The sequence below is a fragment of the Aquarana catesbeiana genome, linkage group LG05 (genome assembly GCF_042186555.1).
Source record: "Aquarana catesbeiana isolate 2022-GZ linkage group LG05, ASM4218655v1, whole genome shotgun sequence".
In the NCBI taxonomy this organism is placed as follows: Eukaryota; Metazoa; Chordata; class Amphibia; order Anura; family Ranidae; genus Aquarana; species Aquarana catesbeiana.
The window spans coordinates 409,763,834-409,784,600 of NC_133328.1; the positions used below are offsets into that span (position 1 = coordinate 409,763,834).

A 20,767-nucleotide genomic window follows, 5' to 3' on the forward strand; every position below is an offset into this window, starting at 1 on the left:
GCTGGCAATTTTTATTTTGGGGAAAAAACATTGTGTTTAATGCATTTATCTGATATTGCCATTGGGCAGAATCAAAACGTAATCAAAGAAGTCTGTAAAAGGGTATCATGGGTCTGTTTAGCAAGATATCTCTGCAAAATCAGCATTTAGACACAGCCGTAATTGCTGCTCTTCAGAAAGAAAACACCAAAGTGGAAATGTATTTTGTATTTACCATATGGCAGAGTTCTAGACAGAATAATGGTAGGGGTTACATTTTAACTGCCTTTAAATAAAAAATATGTAAATATAAATGTCCTATGTGTAAATGTGGCAAAGAAAAAACCTGACTAAGGTATTTCATGTGCTCAAGTAGGGCACATACAGAAGCTAAAGTCTTTCCAAAATAATTAGCTGTTTATGTAAAGAAATATCATAGTTAAAACAATAAAATAAAAAAGGAGATTTCTTGTACAAGGAAGGCATTACAATGAGAGAGGGAATAAATAGCTAAAGCAGGGGCAGGCAACCTTCGAGAGATGGAGATCTACTTGAACAATACTAATGAAGTCAAAGATCACCGCCCCCCCCCCCCCCCCCCCCCCCCAAAAAAAAGGCAGTAAGCCGAACTTTTTTTTTTTTTTTTTTACCACTGCATTACGCTCAGAATGCAGTGATCATGAGTGAGTTGCGCTCAGAATGCAGGGTTAAGGAGTGTATTACACTCAGAATGAAGGGTTAATAGTGCAATATGCTCAGAATGCAGGGTTAAGGAGTGTGTTGCGCTCAGAATGCAGGTTTAAGGAGTGCAATATGCTCAGAATGCAGGGTTAAGGAGTGCAATATGTTCAGAATGCAGGGTTAAGGAGTGCAATATGCTCAGAATGCAGGGTTAAGGAGTGCAATATGTTCAGAATGCAGGGTTAAGGAGTGCATTGTGCTCAGAATGCAGGGTTAAGAAGTGTGTTGCGCTCAGAATGCAGGGTTAAGGAGTGTGTTGCGCTCAGAATGCAGGATTAAGGAGTGCTTTGCATTTAGAATGCAGGGATCAGGAGTGCGTTTTATGCTCAGAATGCAGGGATCGGGAGTTTGTTTTACACTCAGATTGCAGGGATCAGGAGTGCGTTGCGCTCAGAATGTAGGGATCAGGAGTGCGTTGCGCTCATAATTCAGGGTTAACGAGTGTTTTAGGCTCAGAATGAAGGGTTCAGGGTGGTGATATGAAAGGTGGTAGAGGAGACTGCTATGGGGGTGACCCTGCCCATAACAGTGTCCTCTGCCTCCTTAACATCACCTTCCCCCACACACATACCCAGTGGTGTCCTCTGCCCCCCTCCCCCCCTTTCCCCTAAAGCAGTAACTTCTGGCCCCCCTTTCCTCCCATAGCATTGCCTTACCTTTTTCCACAGCGCAGACCGGGAAGCAGCACAGTTCTGGACAGAGGGCGGGAGCTGGCAGAGTCAATTTTCATATTAGCAAACTGGTGATTGGTTGCTTAGGACCAGGTCATAGAAAGGGAGGGATGGAGAGAAAATGACTGGGATGGAATGGTTGCGGCGGAGCCGGCTGGGAGGAAAGGCAAGGACCGGCACTAAGAAGGCAGGGGTCGGCGGTGCAGAAACCTGTTCGCTGTCCACCTGTTACCTGCAGGCAGTCGACAGGTGGACTGCAATCAACGGATTGCCGACTGCCAAGCTAAAGTATGAAAATCACACTGCCATCTAGAAAGAAAGTGGATATAAAAAGTCTACACACCCCTGGTAAAATGTCAGGTTTCTGTGTTATAAAAAAATGAGACAAAGATAAATCATTTCAGAACTTTTTCCACCTTTAATGTGACCTATAAACTGTACAACTCAATTGAACAATAAACTGAAATCTTTTAGGTGGAGGGAAGTAAAAAAATAAAATAATATGGTTGTATAAGTGTGCACACCCTTAAACTAATACTTTGTCGAAGCACCTTTTGATTTTATTACAGCACGAGACTACGGCTGTCCCAAACTTTGTGGATGCTGCTGCCTGAGCATCCAGTCTATAGTGGCGGTTGTACACAAACTCCAACTTGCCGCCTTACAGATGTTCCCCAGAGGAACCTTGGCATATGCTGCCCAAGAGGCTGCCATCCCTCATGTTAAATGTGTCTGCACTACTTCAGGAGGAGCCAGCCCTTGATTCTTGTAAGCTAGGGTGATAACTTTTGACACCCAGGTGGAAAAAATTTACGAGCTTGAAACAAAATTCTGGACACCGCAACAGACCAGTAGGAAACTGCACTTTTTAAGCACATACTGCCTGCAGCCCTGGGACTAGGGGTACCCAGGTTTTAGGGGGATTTACCACACAAACTCTGGGACTTCCAAACCAGAAGAGGCACAGAACCTGTGGGGGGTGCAGTAGGGGGGATCTGGTCTGCTAGATACTTGTGACAGCTTACAGGATTTCACATGGAAGGTGGCCTGGAGTGACCCAAAAAGAGGAACACTGGGGGCTAGGGGGAGTGTCTTTTATTTTAGCCACTGGAGGTGGTCCAGTGGTTAACTGATGGAGAGTTAACACTATAAGGTTGATTTACTAAAAGCAAATATACTGTGCAGTTGAAGTGCACTGCAAGTGCAGTTGCTCTAGATCTGAGGGGAAGCTCTGAAATGAGGGAAAGCTCTGCTGATTTTTATCATCCAATCATGTGCAAGCAAAAATGCAGTTTTTTATTTTCCTTGCATGTTCCCCTCAGATCTAGAGCAACTGCACTTGCAGTGCACAGACTATTTACCTTTAGTAAATCAACCCCACTGTGTTCTGACATGAGGTGGGGCAGGAAAAGATGATTTCTGTACCTTGGGTAGATACAAGAGAGGGAGCTCTTACCACCAAAAAAAGTCCAGGTCAATACAAACACCATAGCAACCCACGCTATCTATACTTATGTCCCTAGGAAAAGGGTATTTATTATATGACCTCTTGAACCATCCCATGCAAAATCAGGGGAAGATATCTGTTGATCTGGAAAGTAACAGTTGCCCCTTACACAACACTGTTATACGCAGATTAGCTCTATTGTGGAACATTGAACCTTTGTGACTATATAACCACAAAAAATAATCTAGTGTCTGAATCTTCCTATGTATAAGTCCCTGTTTTGTTGGAATGTTTGCTCAATATATAAAAAGTGAACATTACTACTGTAGATGGTCTATCATACCAGGGGCTTATGTAGGTCTTTCTTTCTTTTACTACATTAGGACTATAAGTGCCATACTACCATAGACTTATCAAACACAGAAAAAAAATATATTTCCATTTCACGGCCATAAAATTACATTACTTAAATGCATATAAAATCTGTGTAAAAGAATAAACTGACATCTGTAACACTGTAAGGATGTGGTTTATATTAAATAAAGGATAAACTGCAGATAACTTTACCTTGGGGATACTTGTACAGCATAAGCAAAGGAGCAAAGGAAGCTGGAACTGCGGAAGCTTGAATTAAGATACAACCTTGTGGGATCTCATACACATGACATCATCTGCATAAGAGTGGTTGATAAGAAAGTGCTGTATTCCTGACAGCTATAATGATCACCAAATCTTTCTATCTGCTTTAGGAAGGTGCATGTTTCAGCATTCTAAGCCCAGTGCTTCAATTGCCCCTGAGGGTCTACAAACAAGAGACTTAATAAAACGATGAATCTCTGCTACTACAGGACCACTCATTAACATGAGCAAATGGCTAGGAAAAAATGACTGAATCTGTTGTCATGCAGGTAATTAAAGCGGTAGTAAACCACACTTTTTTTTTTGGTTTAACTCTGCAAGACAATGGGGTTGATTTACTAAAGAGAAAAAGACTATACACTTTGCAAAGTGCAGTTGTTTTAGAGCTTAGTAAATGAGAAGAAACTCTGCTGACTTCCATCATCCAATCATGTGCAAGCAAAAATGCAAAAATCCTTGCACGTGATTGGGTACTCTTTGCAAAGTGAAGCCTTGCCTCATTTATTAAGCTCTGGAGCAGCTGCACTTGCAGAGGTGCACAGTTTATTTGACTTTAGTAAATCAACCCCAATGTTATAATGTGCTAGTATGCATCACATACTAGCACATTATGAAATACTTACCTTATCTTAGAACGGTCTTCCTTGCGGGTTTGCGTCCTCCGGCCGTCTGTCCGGCCGGGCCGCAATGACGTCACTCCCATGCATGCAGGAGGGAGTCATGGACTACGGCACTGAGCTCTGAAGGGATGGCATGGGTATGCCATCCCTCCAGAGTGTATGCACTGGTGACATCACTGGCTGTGTGCAGTATGCATATCTCCTAAACAGTGCAAGTTTAGGAGATATTCACTTTACCTACAGGTAAGCCTTATAGGGCTTTACTTCCACTTTAAAGCTGAACTCCAGGCAAGCAGCTAAAATATGGTTGCAATACAACTATAGGAATGGTTTTAAATGGCAAAGAATTTGTAATACTATTCAACTCTGCCTGACCACACAATCGGGTCTTGGACCTCCCTCCAGACTAAACTGTAGATAATACAGCCTGTTATTGGATGGTGAAGTAGCAGCAGCACACTGAGACCATTGCTTTGCCCCTTCCCCATCAGAAGACTTTCAGTGGTTGACTGATAGAATTGTGCACTGAAACAGGGCACATAATAATACTACAGGGGTTATTTACAAAAGGCAAGTCCACTTTGCACGACAAGTGCACTTGGAAGTGCAGTCGCTGTAGATCTGAGGGGAGAAATAAAGAACAGCATTTTAGCTTGCACATGATTGGATGATTAAATCAGCAGAGCTTCCCCTCATTTCAGATCTTCCCTTTAGATCTACAGCGACTGCACTTCCAAGTGCACTTGTAGTGCAGAGTGGATTTACCTTTAGTAAATCAACCCCTACATCAACATGTTAAAAGCCAGTTATAATATATAGTTTTGCATGTATTTACTTTTCCTGTAGTTAAAGTGGAACAAAATTTAAGTAGTAAAAAACTGGAGAGCAGGCAGCTCATTATTGTAAAAGAAACATGGTGTGCCTCTTCTGCAATAACAAACACGTAGCTTGCTGCTTGCAGTCTTCTACTGAATGTACGTTGAGCTGCATTCCTGGCACACCAGCCAATCAAGAGGTTAAAAACCCGAAAGTGGCCAAAGACAAGATGACAGCACCCAGCGAGGGATGTAACTGCCATATCGCTAGAAGGTGGGGGTAAGTATTTCTGGGAATTTGGTTCTGCTTTAAAGCAGTAGTAAACCGCAGCATTAAAAAAAAAAAAAATCCCCTGCAAGGCAATGACATAATGGGGGTTATTTACTAAAGATAAATCTACTTTGCACTACAAGTGCACTTGGAAGTGCAGTCGCTGTAGATCTGAGGGGGACACGCAAGGAAAATAAAAAAAACAGCATTTTAGCTTGTACATGATTGGATAATAAACTCAGCAGAGCTCCCCCTCATTTCAGATCTTCCCCTCAGATCTACAACGACTGCACTTCCAAATGCACTTTCAGTGTACTTTCAAGTGCACTTACAGTGCACTTGTAGTGCAAAGTGGATTTTCCTTTAGTAAATCAACCCCACTGTGCTAATATGCATAGCATACTAGCACACTACAAAATACTACCCTTAGAACGAAGTCCTCACCATTGACAGGGCTTCCATCTTCCCCCGGTCTTCCTTCCAGGTTCACGGGCTCTGACTGTATGAGTGGCCAGGGCTGCAATATTTCCCCTCCTGCGCATGCGCGTGGGACCTTTTGGCTGCAGCATGGATCTCTGAAGGTCAGCACAGTATGCCAGTTCTTCAGAGCACATGGCCAGTGACATCAGCGGCTGGATCCAGTGGGAATATCTCCTAAACACCGCACGTTTAGGAAATATTCACTGTACCTACAGGTAAGTCTTATTATAGGCTTACCATAGGTACAAGCTAAAAAAATGACTTTACTTCCCCTTTAAAGAGGAACCTCGACCCCCACTTTATATATTTTCCCATCCCCTTTTACCTTTATGCTGGAATGTCCATAATCAACCTACATACCCAGTGAATCCAGTATTGATCTGTTGTGTTCCACCTTTCTGCTGCTGCACACCAATTCCTGTGCCTCCATCCCCCTTTCTTCATCGTCAGATGCCAGCTGTCTCTTCCAGGTACTTACAGCCAGCCCCTTAATGCCACGGTGCCAGGTCCTTCCTCCTCCAGCGCTGTGATGCTTCAGGGCTGGGCTCAGCCCTTCCTTTTCTGAGCTGGCCACTCAGCTGTCAGCTAATTGCCAGCTTCTATCTCTCCACAGTTACTCAGCTGTTGATGATATGCTGCTCGTCAGTCCTGCCTACTTAAGCCGTCCAGTCCAGAGGTTCACTGCCTTCGCCTTGGTCAACATCACAGAAACTATCTCCTACAGTCCTGTTCAAGACTTACTTTGCTGACATCCCTTCTGGCTCCAGATCCTGCTTGCTGTTCCACTATATTGATCCCTGACTTCTGGCTTGTCTGACTATCCATTCCAGTTACTGAACTTTGGCTATGTTTTGACTATGTTTGTTCTTTTTACGTTTATTATTAAACAAGTGTGATTTAACTGTACTTCTGTCTTGGCCTGACTTCATGGTTTCTGACAGTGATGTCATTCCCACCTAGACAAATGGGTATTTTGAAGGGAAGGTCCACTTTAAGGAGCAATTCCAGATCGCAAGTATGTTGCTGCTGCAACATGTGCATTAGCATTGTACTAAGGTCACAAAATAGGGTGATTTTACCTTCTATTCTGCAGGAACTGTGTAGACGACATTAGGTATTTCATTATTTATTTATTACAAATATTGATATGGCACCCAAAATGTACATAGCGGTTTGTATACTTTGTACATTCACATTAGTCCCTGCATTCAAGGAGTTTACAATCTAAGGTCCCTAACTCACATGTATACATACACATACTAATGCCAGTTTGGACAGGAGCCAGTTAACCTACCAGCATTTCTTTTAAAGTGTGGGAGGAAACTGGAGTACCCAGAGGAAACCCACACAAACACAGAGCAAATTCTATGTAGATAGTGTTCTCATTGGGATCAGTAAGAGTATTCAAATAAATAAGACTGTCCATAACAACCAATGTGATTACAGATGTCGCTTGCTAACACACTGGAGCATTGACAGGTGGAATATAATTAATTGCAACGAGTAATACATATATTTTTCTTTTCTTTACGATGTATGAATTTTACTCAGAGGTGAAAACTTAAGTGTTGTCTGAGAACCACACTTACTGAATACTTATTCAGCATGTACGTAAATGACTTTTTAAAATTCTCTTTCACTATAAATTAGTATGAATCTGTAAACTAGCATTACAAAAAGGACAAAAGAGCAGAATCATAGCCTATGCTCAAAGAGATGTAAAAATGTAATTCACATCCAACTTTATCAATCATTGCCATATCTCACATTGCATCTTAGGCATCAGGTGAAAATAAGATGTACTTCCCTCAAGAAATAGCTTATTGCTTTTTTTTCCTCCTCATTGAATACCTAAAATAATATAGCAGCATTGCACTGCCATCTAGTGGAGAATTACTGAAACTGTATGACCAAATAAAAAAAAAAAATGTTTTTCTTTTTATTATTTTATTTGAGGCACTTATATAGCGCCATCAATTTACACAGTGCTTTACATATACATTGTACATTCACATCTGTCCCTACCCTCAAGGAGCTTACAATCTAAGGTCCCCCTAACTCACATTCATACATACTAGGGACAATTTAGACAGGATCCAATTAACCTACCAGCATGTCTTTGGAGTGCGGGAGGAAACCGGAGTACCCGGAGGAAACCCACGCAGGCACAGGGAGAACATGCAAACTCCAGGCAGGTAGTGTCATGGTGGGGATTGTGAACCAGCGACCCTTCTTACTGCTAGGTGAAAGTGCTAACCACTGTGCCGCTAAATCTACAACTTTTGTTAATAGAATACCTAGTGATACTGCCATAAATAAAGGTCCTTATTCATGCACTTCCTGTTATGGGGTGAAAACTTTTGCCCAGTTATGCTCCTGTGTTGTCACCCTGTCATATGCACCTGTTGGTGGAGACTAAGGGGTTGTTTTAATTAAGGCAAATACACTGTGCACTTTGCAAAGTGCACTTGGACTCTGCAAGAGCAGTTGCTCCAGAGCTTAGTAAATGAGGAAGCGCTCTGCTGACTTCCATCATTTAATCATGCACAAGCAAAAATGTATTTTTTATTTTCCTTGCATGTGATTGGGTATTCTTTCTATAACTTTACCTTATTTACTAAGCTATGGGGCAACTGCACTTTGCAAAGTACACAGTCCTTTTGCCTTTAATAAATCAACCCCTAAATGCGGCCGCGCTGATGTACATTTTGTAGGGATGGTCCAAAGCTGTCACTGTCAGATGATGCAGCTGACAGAGCTGAATGAATGCACATCGATAGAAAGTGGCTGAAAGAGGTTGATGCAGATCAGCAACATTACAATGCAAAAATAGATTTAAAAAGGTAACAACAGTATTTTACAAAAAGAACTGATGGCATTGTTTATGATACACAGTGCTGTACTAAACTAAAAATCTTCCAGTAAGGCTACGTTTACATCTATGTGTATCGGGAACACGCAAAAAATTGCGTGCTTTCCTGACATGCAGAGAAATGCGCTGCCATTTACCAGATGTGCGACAGTGACATCAATTTTGAATGGCACCCCTACGCATTGGGCGCATGCCAAACCGCATGGTGATGCAGCACCATGCAGTTCCGTGTGGTGCGCTTTGAAAAGAGTCAGACTTCTTTTCCATGTTGTTTGTGTGTAGGGTAGTCCACTGAAATAAATGGGTTGCCCTACATGTGACATATGGAAATGCGCTGAAATTGCACAGAGATGTGCACACTCAGTTGAACTTGCATTAGTGTTTAGATCTACTTTAAAGGAAACTTGTCATAAGAAAAACATGCAGGCTGTGACTGATGATCTCTCCTTCAAATTCTAGTTGCCTGGTTCTCTTTTTCCTGATTCTTTGGCTTTAATACTTTCTAAATTATATAGAATTATAGGAAAAGAATTCTTGCTGTTCTTTTGATTTTGTTTCATGCTTAATCAGACTTAAAAATGGAAAAACTTGAAATTGCACTGAAAGTGCACTTGGAAGTGCAGTCGCTGTAGATCTGAGGGGGACATGCAAGGAAAATAAAAAACAGCATTTTAGCTTGCACATGATTGTATAATAAAATCAGCAGAGTTTCCCCTCATTTCAGATCTACCCCTCAGATTTACAGCGACTGCACTTCCAAGTGCACTTTCAGTGCAATTTCAAGTACACTTTGCACTTGTAGTTTGCACTTGTAGGGCAAAGTGGATTTGGCTTTCGTAAATAACCCCCCTTAGTGACTTAAAACTGCGGAAAAAAAGGTTGTACCAAGCAAATAGCATTTTCAGAAGGAGGCCAGCATTGACGGCCTTCATAATTCTTTCTTGACTAGCTTTATCCTGTAACAGGTTATGCAAAGGGATGACACTGTAGCAGCAGGTGAATGCTCTATTTAGCAATCCTCTGCCTAGTGAGTTTGCTGTTAGAGACAGGATCGTTAAGGTGGCACAGACCTTAACCACTTCAATACTGGGCACTTTCAATCCCTTCCTGCCCAGGCCATTTCTCAGCTTTCAGCGCTGTCGCTTTTTAAATGACAATTGCGCTGTCATGTAACACTGTACCCAAATGAATTTTTAATCATTTTCTTCACACAAATAGAGATTTATTTTGGTGATATTAAATCACTGCTGGATTTTTTATTTTTCACAAGACCGAAAATTTGTGGAAAAAAAAAAAAAATTCTTAAATTTCTGTCACTAAAAGTAATTTTCCTCCTTCACTGATGTGCACTGATGAGGCTGTACTGATGGGCAGTCTGATAGGCTAAACTGATGGGCACTGATGAGGCGGCACTTATGGGCACTGATGAGGCGGCACTTATGGGCACTGATGAGGCGGCACTTATGGGCACTGATGAGGTGGCACTGATAAACAGGGACTAATATGCCACACTTATGGGCATGGAAAGGTGGCACTGATATATGGCATTGATGAGAACTAATAGCACTGGTGGGTGGCACTGATGGGCACTGATAGGCGGTACTGATAGGCAGCACGGATAAGCGGCACTGATGGGTGGCACTGATGGGAATTGATGGGCTGCACTGATGAGCAGGCACTGATGGGCACTGAAAGGCAGTACTAACAGGCACTGATTGGTGTTACTGATGGGCACTGATTGGTGTCATTGATTGGTGGCACTGATGGGTACTGCTGGGGCTTTACTGTAATTTACTGCATTTACATGTGACCGACTGTGATTGGACACAGCCGATCACATGGTTAGAGCCGCGTCATTGGCTCTTTACAGAGATCTGGGTCATGCCATGTCCTAGGAACAGAGAGCGGCCGTTCTGGGGCAACGTCATATGACGTCGTCCCAGAACGAGAGCTCCTCCGTCATTTGACGGTGGGTGGGTGGCAAGTGGTTAAAGGGATAGTTCACATTTACCACAAAACTGCCTATGCAGGTAAGGGGCATCTGTAGATAAATCAAACTGTGCAGCTCTCACTAAAGTTGAATAAAGCTCTTCTATAGGTGTAGGCCATTTACATAATTTATGAAGCCTGACTGGCATACTCCCAGGATGTTGTTTAGTACTGCCAGTATGTTGCCAAGTGAGGCCTAGTCGTCACCGCTCACCTCCACCATCACAGGAGTGAGCTGTCAAATGCTGAGCTCAGAGCTACTGAATCAGGGGAGAGGAAGAGCATATGAGGGGGTTTGAATCAGAGAAAGAACTCACTCCTGTGATGGTGGAGGTGAGCAGAGATGACTAGGCCTCACTTAGCAACGTCCTGGGAGTATTCCAGTCAGGCTTCAAAGATATGTAAATGGCCTACACCTATAGCAAGGATATTATTCATTTTTAGTCAGAGCTAAGCAATGTTTTTTGATCTACAAATATCCCTTACTTGCATAGGCAGGTTTTTTGTAAATGTGAACTATCCTTTTAAGGTCAGAGCTTGATATACTATAGCTGCCCCCTTCTTTTTTAGCTAAAAGTGTGCTTACATTATACTCTGTACATTATAAAACTACATTACTCTTTACTCCAATTCTCTTTTTTTTCTGCTATTTAATCATTAAATACCTTCAAGGTCAAATTGCTTTTTTTTAAATCAAGTTTCACTCAGTTGCATTAAAAATGAGCAGCTAAAGAGTCAAACAGGCCCGTCCAAAATATAGGAAAGCGGTTTTTTAAACTTTGCACCAAGGTCCTGTGATTTGTATTTGTTTCACCATAAACCAACGAAACTCTGAGCCTTGGCTCTGTAGCAGTTAACAATCCTCATAATTACAATGCTCTGTTATGCCGTTACGTGCACCTAGAAACAGTTTACAAGATTTCAATTATATAAATATACACACACTAGAGCCAGTTATACTAAGTTACATTTCGTGGGTTTTTTCTTATAACAGAGGGAGCATAAAACCAACACAAGGGACTTGACCAATTCCAAGCCAGAAACCTGGAGCCTCATAACAGCAATGCTTGCCACTGGGCCACTGTGGTCTTAGCCATTCTGCATGGTATGACTATACATGATATGCAGGAGCACATATGCCCTTAGCTAAATACACTTCCAGCAATAAAAAAAATCATGAACAAACTACTGCTGTTTTTATGCTACAGAAGGCATCTGCCAAACCAGAGTGCCAAGGCTTCATGCGAACATATGTGGCAGCCGAAAATGTCATTTCTCTACACTGATATCTACCAGGTAACCTATTTGAACAGTTAATTACTTGCTTAATTAAACCATTTATCATCTGGTTATGCATCATAAAAAGAGATTCACTGCAATAACATATGGGAAATTTATTAAAGTTTAATTAAAAGCTTCAAACAGGGTCATTGAAACACGGTATAATGAATGGATGACCCGTCTGAGATTTAAGAAGGTAGTTGTCAATGTCAAAATTGTGGATGGGAAAAATCTATTTTATTCGAGAAAATTACATTTGGTTAGTAGCAGTATAATGACAGTTAGATTATTTTGCATGTATTTTCTAGAGGTATGGTAAATAAAAGTAACACAAAGGAAAAGTTGTGTTGTGTAAAATGATCAGGTGGCGTTCACATTTTTTAAACTTTCACTACAAGATGAGATAATTGCCTCCACTTTAGACTTGATGATGCAGGAGGCTTAAAGTGACATTAAAACTTCCGTTGTATATTTTTTTCATTAAAATAATTAACATGTTTTACTTACCTACTCTATGCAATGGTATTGCACAGAGCAGCCCCAATTCTGCTCTTCTGGGGTCCCCCGCCAGCGTTCCTGTCTTCTCCTCTTTGGTGAGTGCCCCAGAGGTAGCCCTTTCTAGGGGGGCACTCGTGCAGGCTCAGTCCCAAGCCACCCTGTCTGCGTCTATTGACACAGACAGGGTGGCTTGGCCTCACACTCCCGCTCCTTCCTCATAGGATTTGATTGACAGCAGCGGGAGTCAATGACTCCTGCTGCTATCGATCTGCCCAGTGAGGAGGCAGACTGCCAGAAGAGCTGCACATTGCTGGATTGAGATCGGGTTAAGGTAAGTATAAGGGGAGCTGGGGGGATTTTGTATCACAGAAGGTTTTTTTACCTTAATGCATTAAGGTAAAAAAATCTTAAGGCTTTAGAACCACTTTATGTATTTGCTACAGGCAATATCTGACCTTTTGACTAGATGATGGTAAAGGATATATTCACCTTTAAATAAATTTTAAAAAAAGTAAATGCACATATTTTTTCAGAAATGTATTATTTTTTTCCAGCAGGAGCCTGGAAAGCATTGCAGCTGTGATCAGTGGATCGAGGGTGCAATGGTCAGGTTTCTGCAGACAAGCCCTGCAGCTTTCTGCTCCCACCTTCATACAGGCTGTCTGTTGAAATTCGCAGGGCTCATCAGCGTCCTCGCAGTTTATTCAGAAGTTGTAGTTCACTCATTCACAGGAAACTGTGAATGAATGGCATGGCTGTGTTGGCAGAGCCCCGCATGGCGACACTTTTTAAAAATTTTGACAGCGGGTATGGGTAGACGATCCCCCGCCTGCTGTCACACTGAGGAGTTGGATCATCGAATTGGTGGCAGGAGCTGGAACATGTAACGTGTTCCAAAAGGCAAACTTAGCCTTTAAAGTCCAAGTGGCTTGAAAGAACTACACCTCTACCTACAGCAAATACTGCGGAAATCTGAATAGGAGGACCTATGTCGTGCAGATGTCAAAGAGCAGACTTCTGTGACAGAGTTTCCATCTTTCTCTGCCTATTTTCTGTCCTTAAAGTGGAACTACGCTGCATCCGAACACCACAAACCAAGTTAAACGCTATTTAACTCATTTTTAATATTCAAAGCAAACTCGCCCATCCATTCATGTTTCCATGCTTAATCATGCTAAGAAATAACTTTGAAAAATACCCCCTAGCAGTTCGGGCCGTGGCCATCTTAAGTAAGGGCAGAGGATTCATGTAGTATTTACTTCCAGGAATCCATCTGCCCGTAGTTCAACCATGCAGGCAGGAGGGTGTGCTTATCTGAGAAAACCCCTCCGCCCATCCAGAAGACTCCGGCCATGTATGACATAATTTGCCTAGGCATGGAAGCCGGGAATTAACTAAAGAAATGTAAAACAAATGTAAAACAAGTATTATAATATAATTTACTTCCTATCTATGGAAGATGTGACAGTGCACATCATCTGGGGAGGGGGGCACTGGCAATATAGCCTTCCCAGGATGCATCTGTGTGGCCCTGGTTACTTCACCAGTATCTCACTCAACCAGGAAGTGGAAAAACAGTAATTGTAAGTAAAAGCAAAATGTTTAACTAATGAATGTAAAATGGTTTTGAATCAGCATGCAATCAATAGAATAGAAATGTAGAAGCAATTATTGACTTCTTCAGATGAACTTACAGCTGAGATCTAGACATCTTGCCCAAGAAATATATAATGCCTATAGGTTTTTCAACCCACCTTCCTCCATCCAAAGCTAAAAAAATGTTTTGGGAATATTTCAGCTTCTAGTTACAGGTCTGGTTAAATAATGGAATAGTTAGGGTAGGTTTAGCTTACATCCTAAAAGCCAGTCACTACTTATTTCAGACTGAAAACTGAAACAATACTGAGTTATATAGGTGTAAAGTCACAAAAATTCCCATGTGCACCATAACATAAGCTACAGAAATTACCTGCAGCAGATAAGGCAGACAACCTATATTAGAGATGTATAAGTTTACAATGGAGGAGCTTGGCGAGGAAAAATATACTGAGAACAAAGCAGAAACGTCATTACAAAAATAGCTTTGGATTTATAAGGTATCCAGAGAGACAGCTGTGAACAGACAAACTCAATTTCTTACCATTTTAGACGTAAGCGATAGAACCTAAATGGATCAAGAAATACTATTCTACCCTTGTGGCCGGCACAAAGTACTTTACTCTTTATCTTTATTCCATCAAGCATTAAATGAGATAGTGAATCTTTTTTCATAAAACATATTCCATTCAGTTTAGATGTTTAATGTTGCTTCTAGAATACGACAGTTTAAAATTGCATTGTATAAGGGCTGAACTAGCTGGTGATTTTCTATCTCACTATTGTAATCTAGCATTTCTTTGTAACTTCGCACACAATAGAAGCACTGTAATTTCCAGGCCTCCATGGCAGTATTGGATGGAGAACCTGATCCTGCAATACAAAAATCTACATTTTAACATGGTGTGTGAGTTTCCTGTAAATCTCATATAACTCAAATTAATGAGAAAGAGAAGGCAATGGGGCACAGTGTAGTCAGTCACTCTTCCACAACTGAACTGCTTAGTTCTGCATTTAAAATAGGTGATTGATCACCTCCATAGATGAGATAGGGATGAGTTGTGTGTTCAGAAGATTGTTAGCCATTTTTTTTGTAAGACTGGCGCTGAAATAACTAAAATTTTCAATGTAAGTAAACATTTCTGTTAAAAGGGATTTCCATTTTTGTTGGAAATCCCCAATCTCTTCACCATAGCTATCATGTAAACAAAGAGGCAATCCAAAGCACTCATCATTGATTATTAAATTATTAGTAAATTGAGCTGCAAGAGTTGTAATACCAGATTATTCCAGTAGGTGATGCTGCAGATGAAATGCAGAATTGCAGCCACCGGTGCCAATGTCAGAAGGTTGATGTAATTCTGCCACAGGCTACCAGTGTGCCCCTACAGAATCTCTCCCCGTGTAGCCACACTCAGTGAGATGGTCCGAATAGTGTTCTGTTGCTGGCCTAAATGCTGCTGAATCCCAATTGCTAGTGATAGGATGAACATCTTGCTGCCTCCGCTACAGAGGGAGTGTATTCAATAGGGACACACAGGCAAGCCTATTAGCAATCCTGTCACTAGTAAGTCACCCATGTGGCATCAGCATTATAAACAAAACATACATGCCCAAAGTAGAAAAAGACAGAAATAACTTACCATTTTGTGTGTAAATGATGATGTTGCTGTTGTTGTTTATTTCCTTCTTCTGTTTCACTTTGACTGGTTTGTTAAGTATTTGAGCTTCAGGGTTTTTCTTGGGTTTAGGCTTAGGTGGTTGAGGAGAAATAATCGTGTCTACAGCGTCAGTGGAACCACCTGTGGATTTCGTTTGGCGCTCATGTCTCTGTAGGAAAAATCACATTAATACCATTAAATGTTCATAAGTGAGTACATATTGATATCGAATACAGCAGTTTGTAAAGGTAATGGGGGAATTCAATAAAGCTGCTGCACTACTTTTCTGGCATTAGTTCCCTCCTATTAATGTACTGTGCCAAATTCATAAAGTATTCGTAACGCTTTTGGTTCTGACAGCGACTCGTGCACCAAATTCAGGTAGTTATAAAATGTGCCACTTTTACATTGTGACGCTTTGAATGCGCCAAATGTAAAAGTAGAGCTAATTGAAGAACATGTAAAACCAACATTTCATATTCCTGATATGTGCCTGCTGTACCATGTAGTTGTATGAAGAAGTTTCCTGTTCTCTTTGTATGATTCCTTTATGTGAAATCCCTGGTGTTCTTGTCAGTTCCTCTGCTTTCCTATTAAAAGCTGACCACACTAGGCATAAGAACACAACGTGGTAAGTTCTCTAGCTGTGATGGGAACTGAACCTGCTCTCCTCCAATGATCAGACTTGTGCTGACACCCCCCGCCCCTTTTCACAGCTGTTCACTGGGAAGAGCAGTCTTCTGCTGTTTCTCCTCCCTAAGCTCTTATGCAGCTGAGAATAGAGGGCATGTGATCACTTATAAAAAAGAGAAAAAAAGGTGTTTATAGTGTTGTATCTATACACAAATGTTATGCCTTTCATTTCTATTTTAAACAGATTTACAAAGTGAGGGTTTCCATATACTTTAAGACCAACTCACTTTTGACATACAGAGAGAAAAACTGGCTCAGACAGATTTTGTAAAAGTGTTTCTCTCGCACAAGTCGGGCAGCATGAGCCAAATTCAAGTACATGTTCTAGACAGGTATATGAATTTGGAACATTCTTCACCACTTTTAAAATGCATGAGCGACACTCACAAGATCTGCCTGTGCCGGTCTTTATGAATTCAAGGGATTGAGCACCATTGATAGCAGAGTAGAATTACTATGCATTACAAATTATTGGAACAAGAATGATAAAACAACACATTTCATTGTTCTGTTCTATTTTTTATGTATTTTTTGAGGATATATCAATATAAATGTGTAAGATAGTGAAATAAAATATAATGTATCAAAATGCATAAGATATAACACATCAAGTGCAGACATATTTACTAGATCAATGATCACTCAACGCCCATTGGGGGAGATTTACTAAAGCTGGAGCACTCAGAATCTGGTGCAGCTGTGCATGTATTGGTAACCAATCATCTTCTTACATCAGCTTGTTCAATTAGGCTTTGGCAATAAAACCCCGAAGCTGATTGGTTTCTGTGCAGAGCTGCACCCATTGATGCATTCAAATTTTAGTAAATCAGACCCACTGTGCCAAATCAAACATACAAAAATGAAGATACATCTATTTTTCTATTTCTATGGCTTTTTTACACATTCTCTTTACAGTCATATCATACGCATCAGAATGTACATACTGTAAATAGGCACACACATGCATAGATTGTAAAAGAAGACTGCTAAATTTGTGTACAATTAAATATTGAAGAATAACATTTCAATCAAATAGATTTACAGGAATATTCTATACAAACTGGGGAAGAAAGCACTTCATAAAAATAGTCCATAAAAAATAAAAGAAAAATGGTCATTTAAAAATGAGGACGGTGGTATAATGCTTCCTAGACTTTTGCTTCTCACTAAATAAAAGTTGTAGAAAAGCAATGACATGCACAGTCTTGATGATGTACAAAGTGTAGTAACTCATAGCAACTACAAACAATGTAAGATGCCACTAGAAACACTCAAATGTACACTCCAGTCAAAACTGACCATGTAGTTGGAGATGTGTACAGGGAGTATAGACTACCTATACAAGTACTTTAGCTTTCCACCCAGACATTGCTGTAGAGTACCAGCCCATCATACTGTCCAATGTCCATCTGGATTGTGATCTGGGAACATTTCTGATAGCGATGCTGGAACACCCTGCAGGCACCCTAAAGTGGACCTTTACTCACAATTAAGACAACACATCATCCTAAACCTCCTCCCTCCCTATTAAATTAACCTTTTTCAGTAGGTACTTGCTCCCACTTATTTATTCCTCACCAAGTCAAGGATGGCATAACCTTCAGTATGCCCCTCTGCCCACATCCTCCTGGAATACATATTAAAAACCCCAGAGGGCTACAAGGCAATCTCTCTGTTACAAATGGAGATACCAAGGGTACAGGGATGTGGATTGCTGGCCAGCATGCAAGGTATTACCATCCTTCACAGGTTCTCGGAAATCAGCTAACACACTTGTAGATTGTCACGAGAACCCCAAGTTTTCAATCTGGTTACACGGAACAGCAATAGAACCTCATGTACACTCTAATTTCCCATGGCTGCCACCAGATATCAAGGACGCAAGCCCATGGCGACTTGTTGACCGAGGCAAGGACCTTGTTTGGTGTAGGAGGGGATGAGGGCATAACTTGAATTGGGCAGGTAAGTCCAGCTGCGATTGACCTGTGACCGCCTGCAATACCTCTGGTCACCACTACAGGGAGTCTACGAGTTGGGGAGCAATCTACCAAATTTCTGGAATTTATTAAGTGAACTTGTGAGCTAGGATGCTTATGTTAATCAACTTTCCCACTGCTCACACACACCCACACATACCAGACATAGGGGTAGATTTACTAAAACTACAGCACTCAGAATCTGGTGCAGCTGTGCATGGCAGCCAATCAGCTTCTAACTTTAGCTTGTTCAATTAAGCTTTGCCAAAAAAAAACCTGGAAGCTGATTGGTTTCTCTGCAGAGCTGTACCAGATTTTGCCCTCTCCAGTTTTAGTAATTAACCCCCATAGTCAGGTTGAAAGAAGACACAAGTCCATCTAGTTCAAACAACAGAAAATGTAAATAAATATAAAACCTCCATTAAAAAAATCCTATACAGGCAGTTCCCTAGTTATGAACGACTCCTACTTACGAGCGGACCTCAATGCCAGCCGCTTGTGCTCCATGCTGGTATTGGATACCAAAGAGCAGCTATCTTGCAGCGCCAGACACATCCCACACTGCAGTACTGCATGTACTGCATGGCCAGAAGAGCCCCAGATAACATGACTGCATGCCCAAAACATCCCACATCCCTGCACAGGCTGAAGTTACACTTAAAAATGCAATGTTTTTACTCATGAACAAATTCCACTTAAGAAAAAAACTACAGTCCCTATTGTGTTCGTAACTCGGGGACTGCCTGTACCCACAATTGATTCAGAGGAAGGCAAAAAAACCTATAAAGCATGGTCCAATTTGCTACAGCAGGGGGAAAAAATCTCTACTGATCACCTGAAGGCAATTGGTCCCAGGATCAACATTCTCTGGGATTATTACCTACACAAGTTAATATCCAGTTATATTTTGTGAATTTAGGAATACATCCAGCTTTTTTAAAATAATCTACTGAGCTAGCCAGAACTAGTTCTGTCTAATCCACCTTTTTATTTCATATCGTATGTGAAGGGTAAGTCGTAAAGAGTTCCTCCCTTTCCTTTGTAATGACCTGAAAGTGAATATCTCTATACCAAGTTAACTATATGGACCACTTATGTATTAAAACGTTGATCATATCCCCCTTAATTGCCTCTTCTCAAAAGAGAATACATTCAGCTGTGCTCCTCATAGCTGAGCTCTTCCATGCCGCTTATCAGTTTGGTTGCTCTGCTCTGCACTTTCTCTAGTTCCCCGATATCCTTTTTATGAACTGGTGTCCAAAACTGAACTGCATATTCCAGATGAGGTCTTAATAATGACTTGTACAGGGACATAATTATGCCTCTCTCTCTGGAGTCCATGCCTCTTTTAATTCAAGAAAGCATTTTGCGCCTTTTAACTGCTTCAGATCCGCACTATAGCCGAATAACGGCTACAGCGCGGACCTACTTTTTGCCGGGATGGCGTCAATAGACGTCCTCCCGTGCTCGAGCGGCCTGCGCGCACCCTGCAGGGCATGCGGGGTGCGCTCTGTGATCAGCAAGTCTATGAGAATCGCTGGATCACAGATCGGAGGGGTCGATCCTGACCCCTTACCACATGATCAGCTGTCAGCCAATGACAGCTGATCATGTGATGTAAACAGATTCGGTAATCGGCAATTTTTTCTCCTCACGCTAATAGCGTGAGGGGAAAAAAAAAGCTGATCACCGGCGGCTGTCAGAGGGACATTGGTCCCAATCAAGGAGAGCAGCCGCCAGCTCATCTGTGCCTACCTGTGCCACCTGCCAGTGCCACCTACCAGTGCACAACAGTGCTGCTTACCAGTGCCCACAGTGCCACCCATCATTGCCCACAGTGCCACCTATCAGTGCCCACAGTGCCACCTGTCAATGTCACCAATCAGTGCCTCATCAACAGTGCTGCCCATCAGTGTCCCCTACCAGTGCCCATCAGTGCCCTTCAGTGCCCATCAGTGCCACCCATCAGTGCCACCCATCAGGGACCATCAGTGCAATCTTATCAGTGGCCATCAGTGCCGCCTTATCTGTGCCCATCAGTACCACCTTATCTGTCCCCATCAGTACCGCCTTATCTGTGCCTATCAGTGCTGCCTCATCAGCGCATATCAATGAAGGAGAAAAATTACCTGTTTGCAAAATTTTATAACAAACTATGAAACATGATTTTTTTTTTCAAATTTTGATGTCTTTTTTTGTTTGTTTAGCAAAAAATAAAAACCCCAGTGGTGATTAACCCCGCTGGCAGTATTCCAGAGTCTGGCTCGGGGTGGATTTTCAATACCAAAAGCGGTAACCCCGAGCCAGACTCGGGATCGCATTGCAGGATCCATGTAGAGGTTACTTACCTTGTCCCCTGGATCCTGCAATGTCTCCCCGCTGTGATCTGCGAGCCGCCGTGTCTCGCTCGATTCACAGTGCCGAGCTCCATTGCCTGCGAGCGTTGTGATGCACGGGGACGGAGTTCGGTGCCAAATTCAATAAGTAAAAAACACAGTATAGATACAGTATACTGTAATCTCACAGATTACAGTACTG

The 20,767-nt window shown here is 41.8% G+C and overlaps 1 protein-coding gene across 3 annotated transcripts in view; it reads right to left on the bottom strand.

Annotated features, from left to right (window-relative positions):
- Window positions 1-20,767, bottom strand: part of DCDC2 (doublecortin domain containing 2) — a 266,831-nt gene that overhangs the window by 135,294 nt on the left and 110,770 nt on the right. For all 3 annotated transcript variants that reach the window (XM_073631151.1, XM_073631149.1, XM_073631150.1), the window contains one exon: window positions 15,543-15,729. In XM_073631151.1, the coding sequence (XP_073487252.1) occupies window positions 15,543-15,729 (187 nt within the window). The remainder of the gene's footprint in view (window positions 1-15,542; window positions 15,730-20,767) is intronic.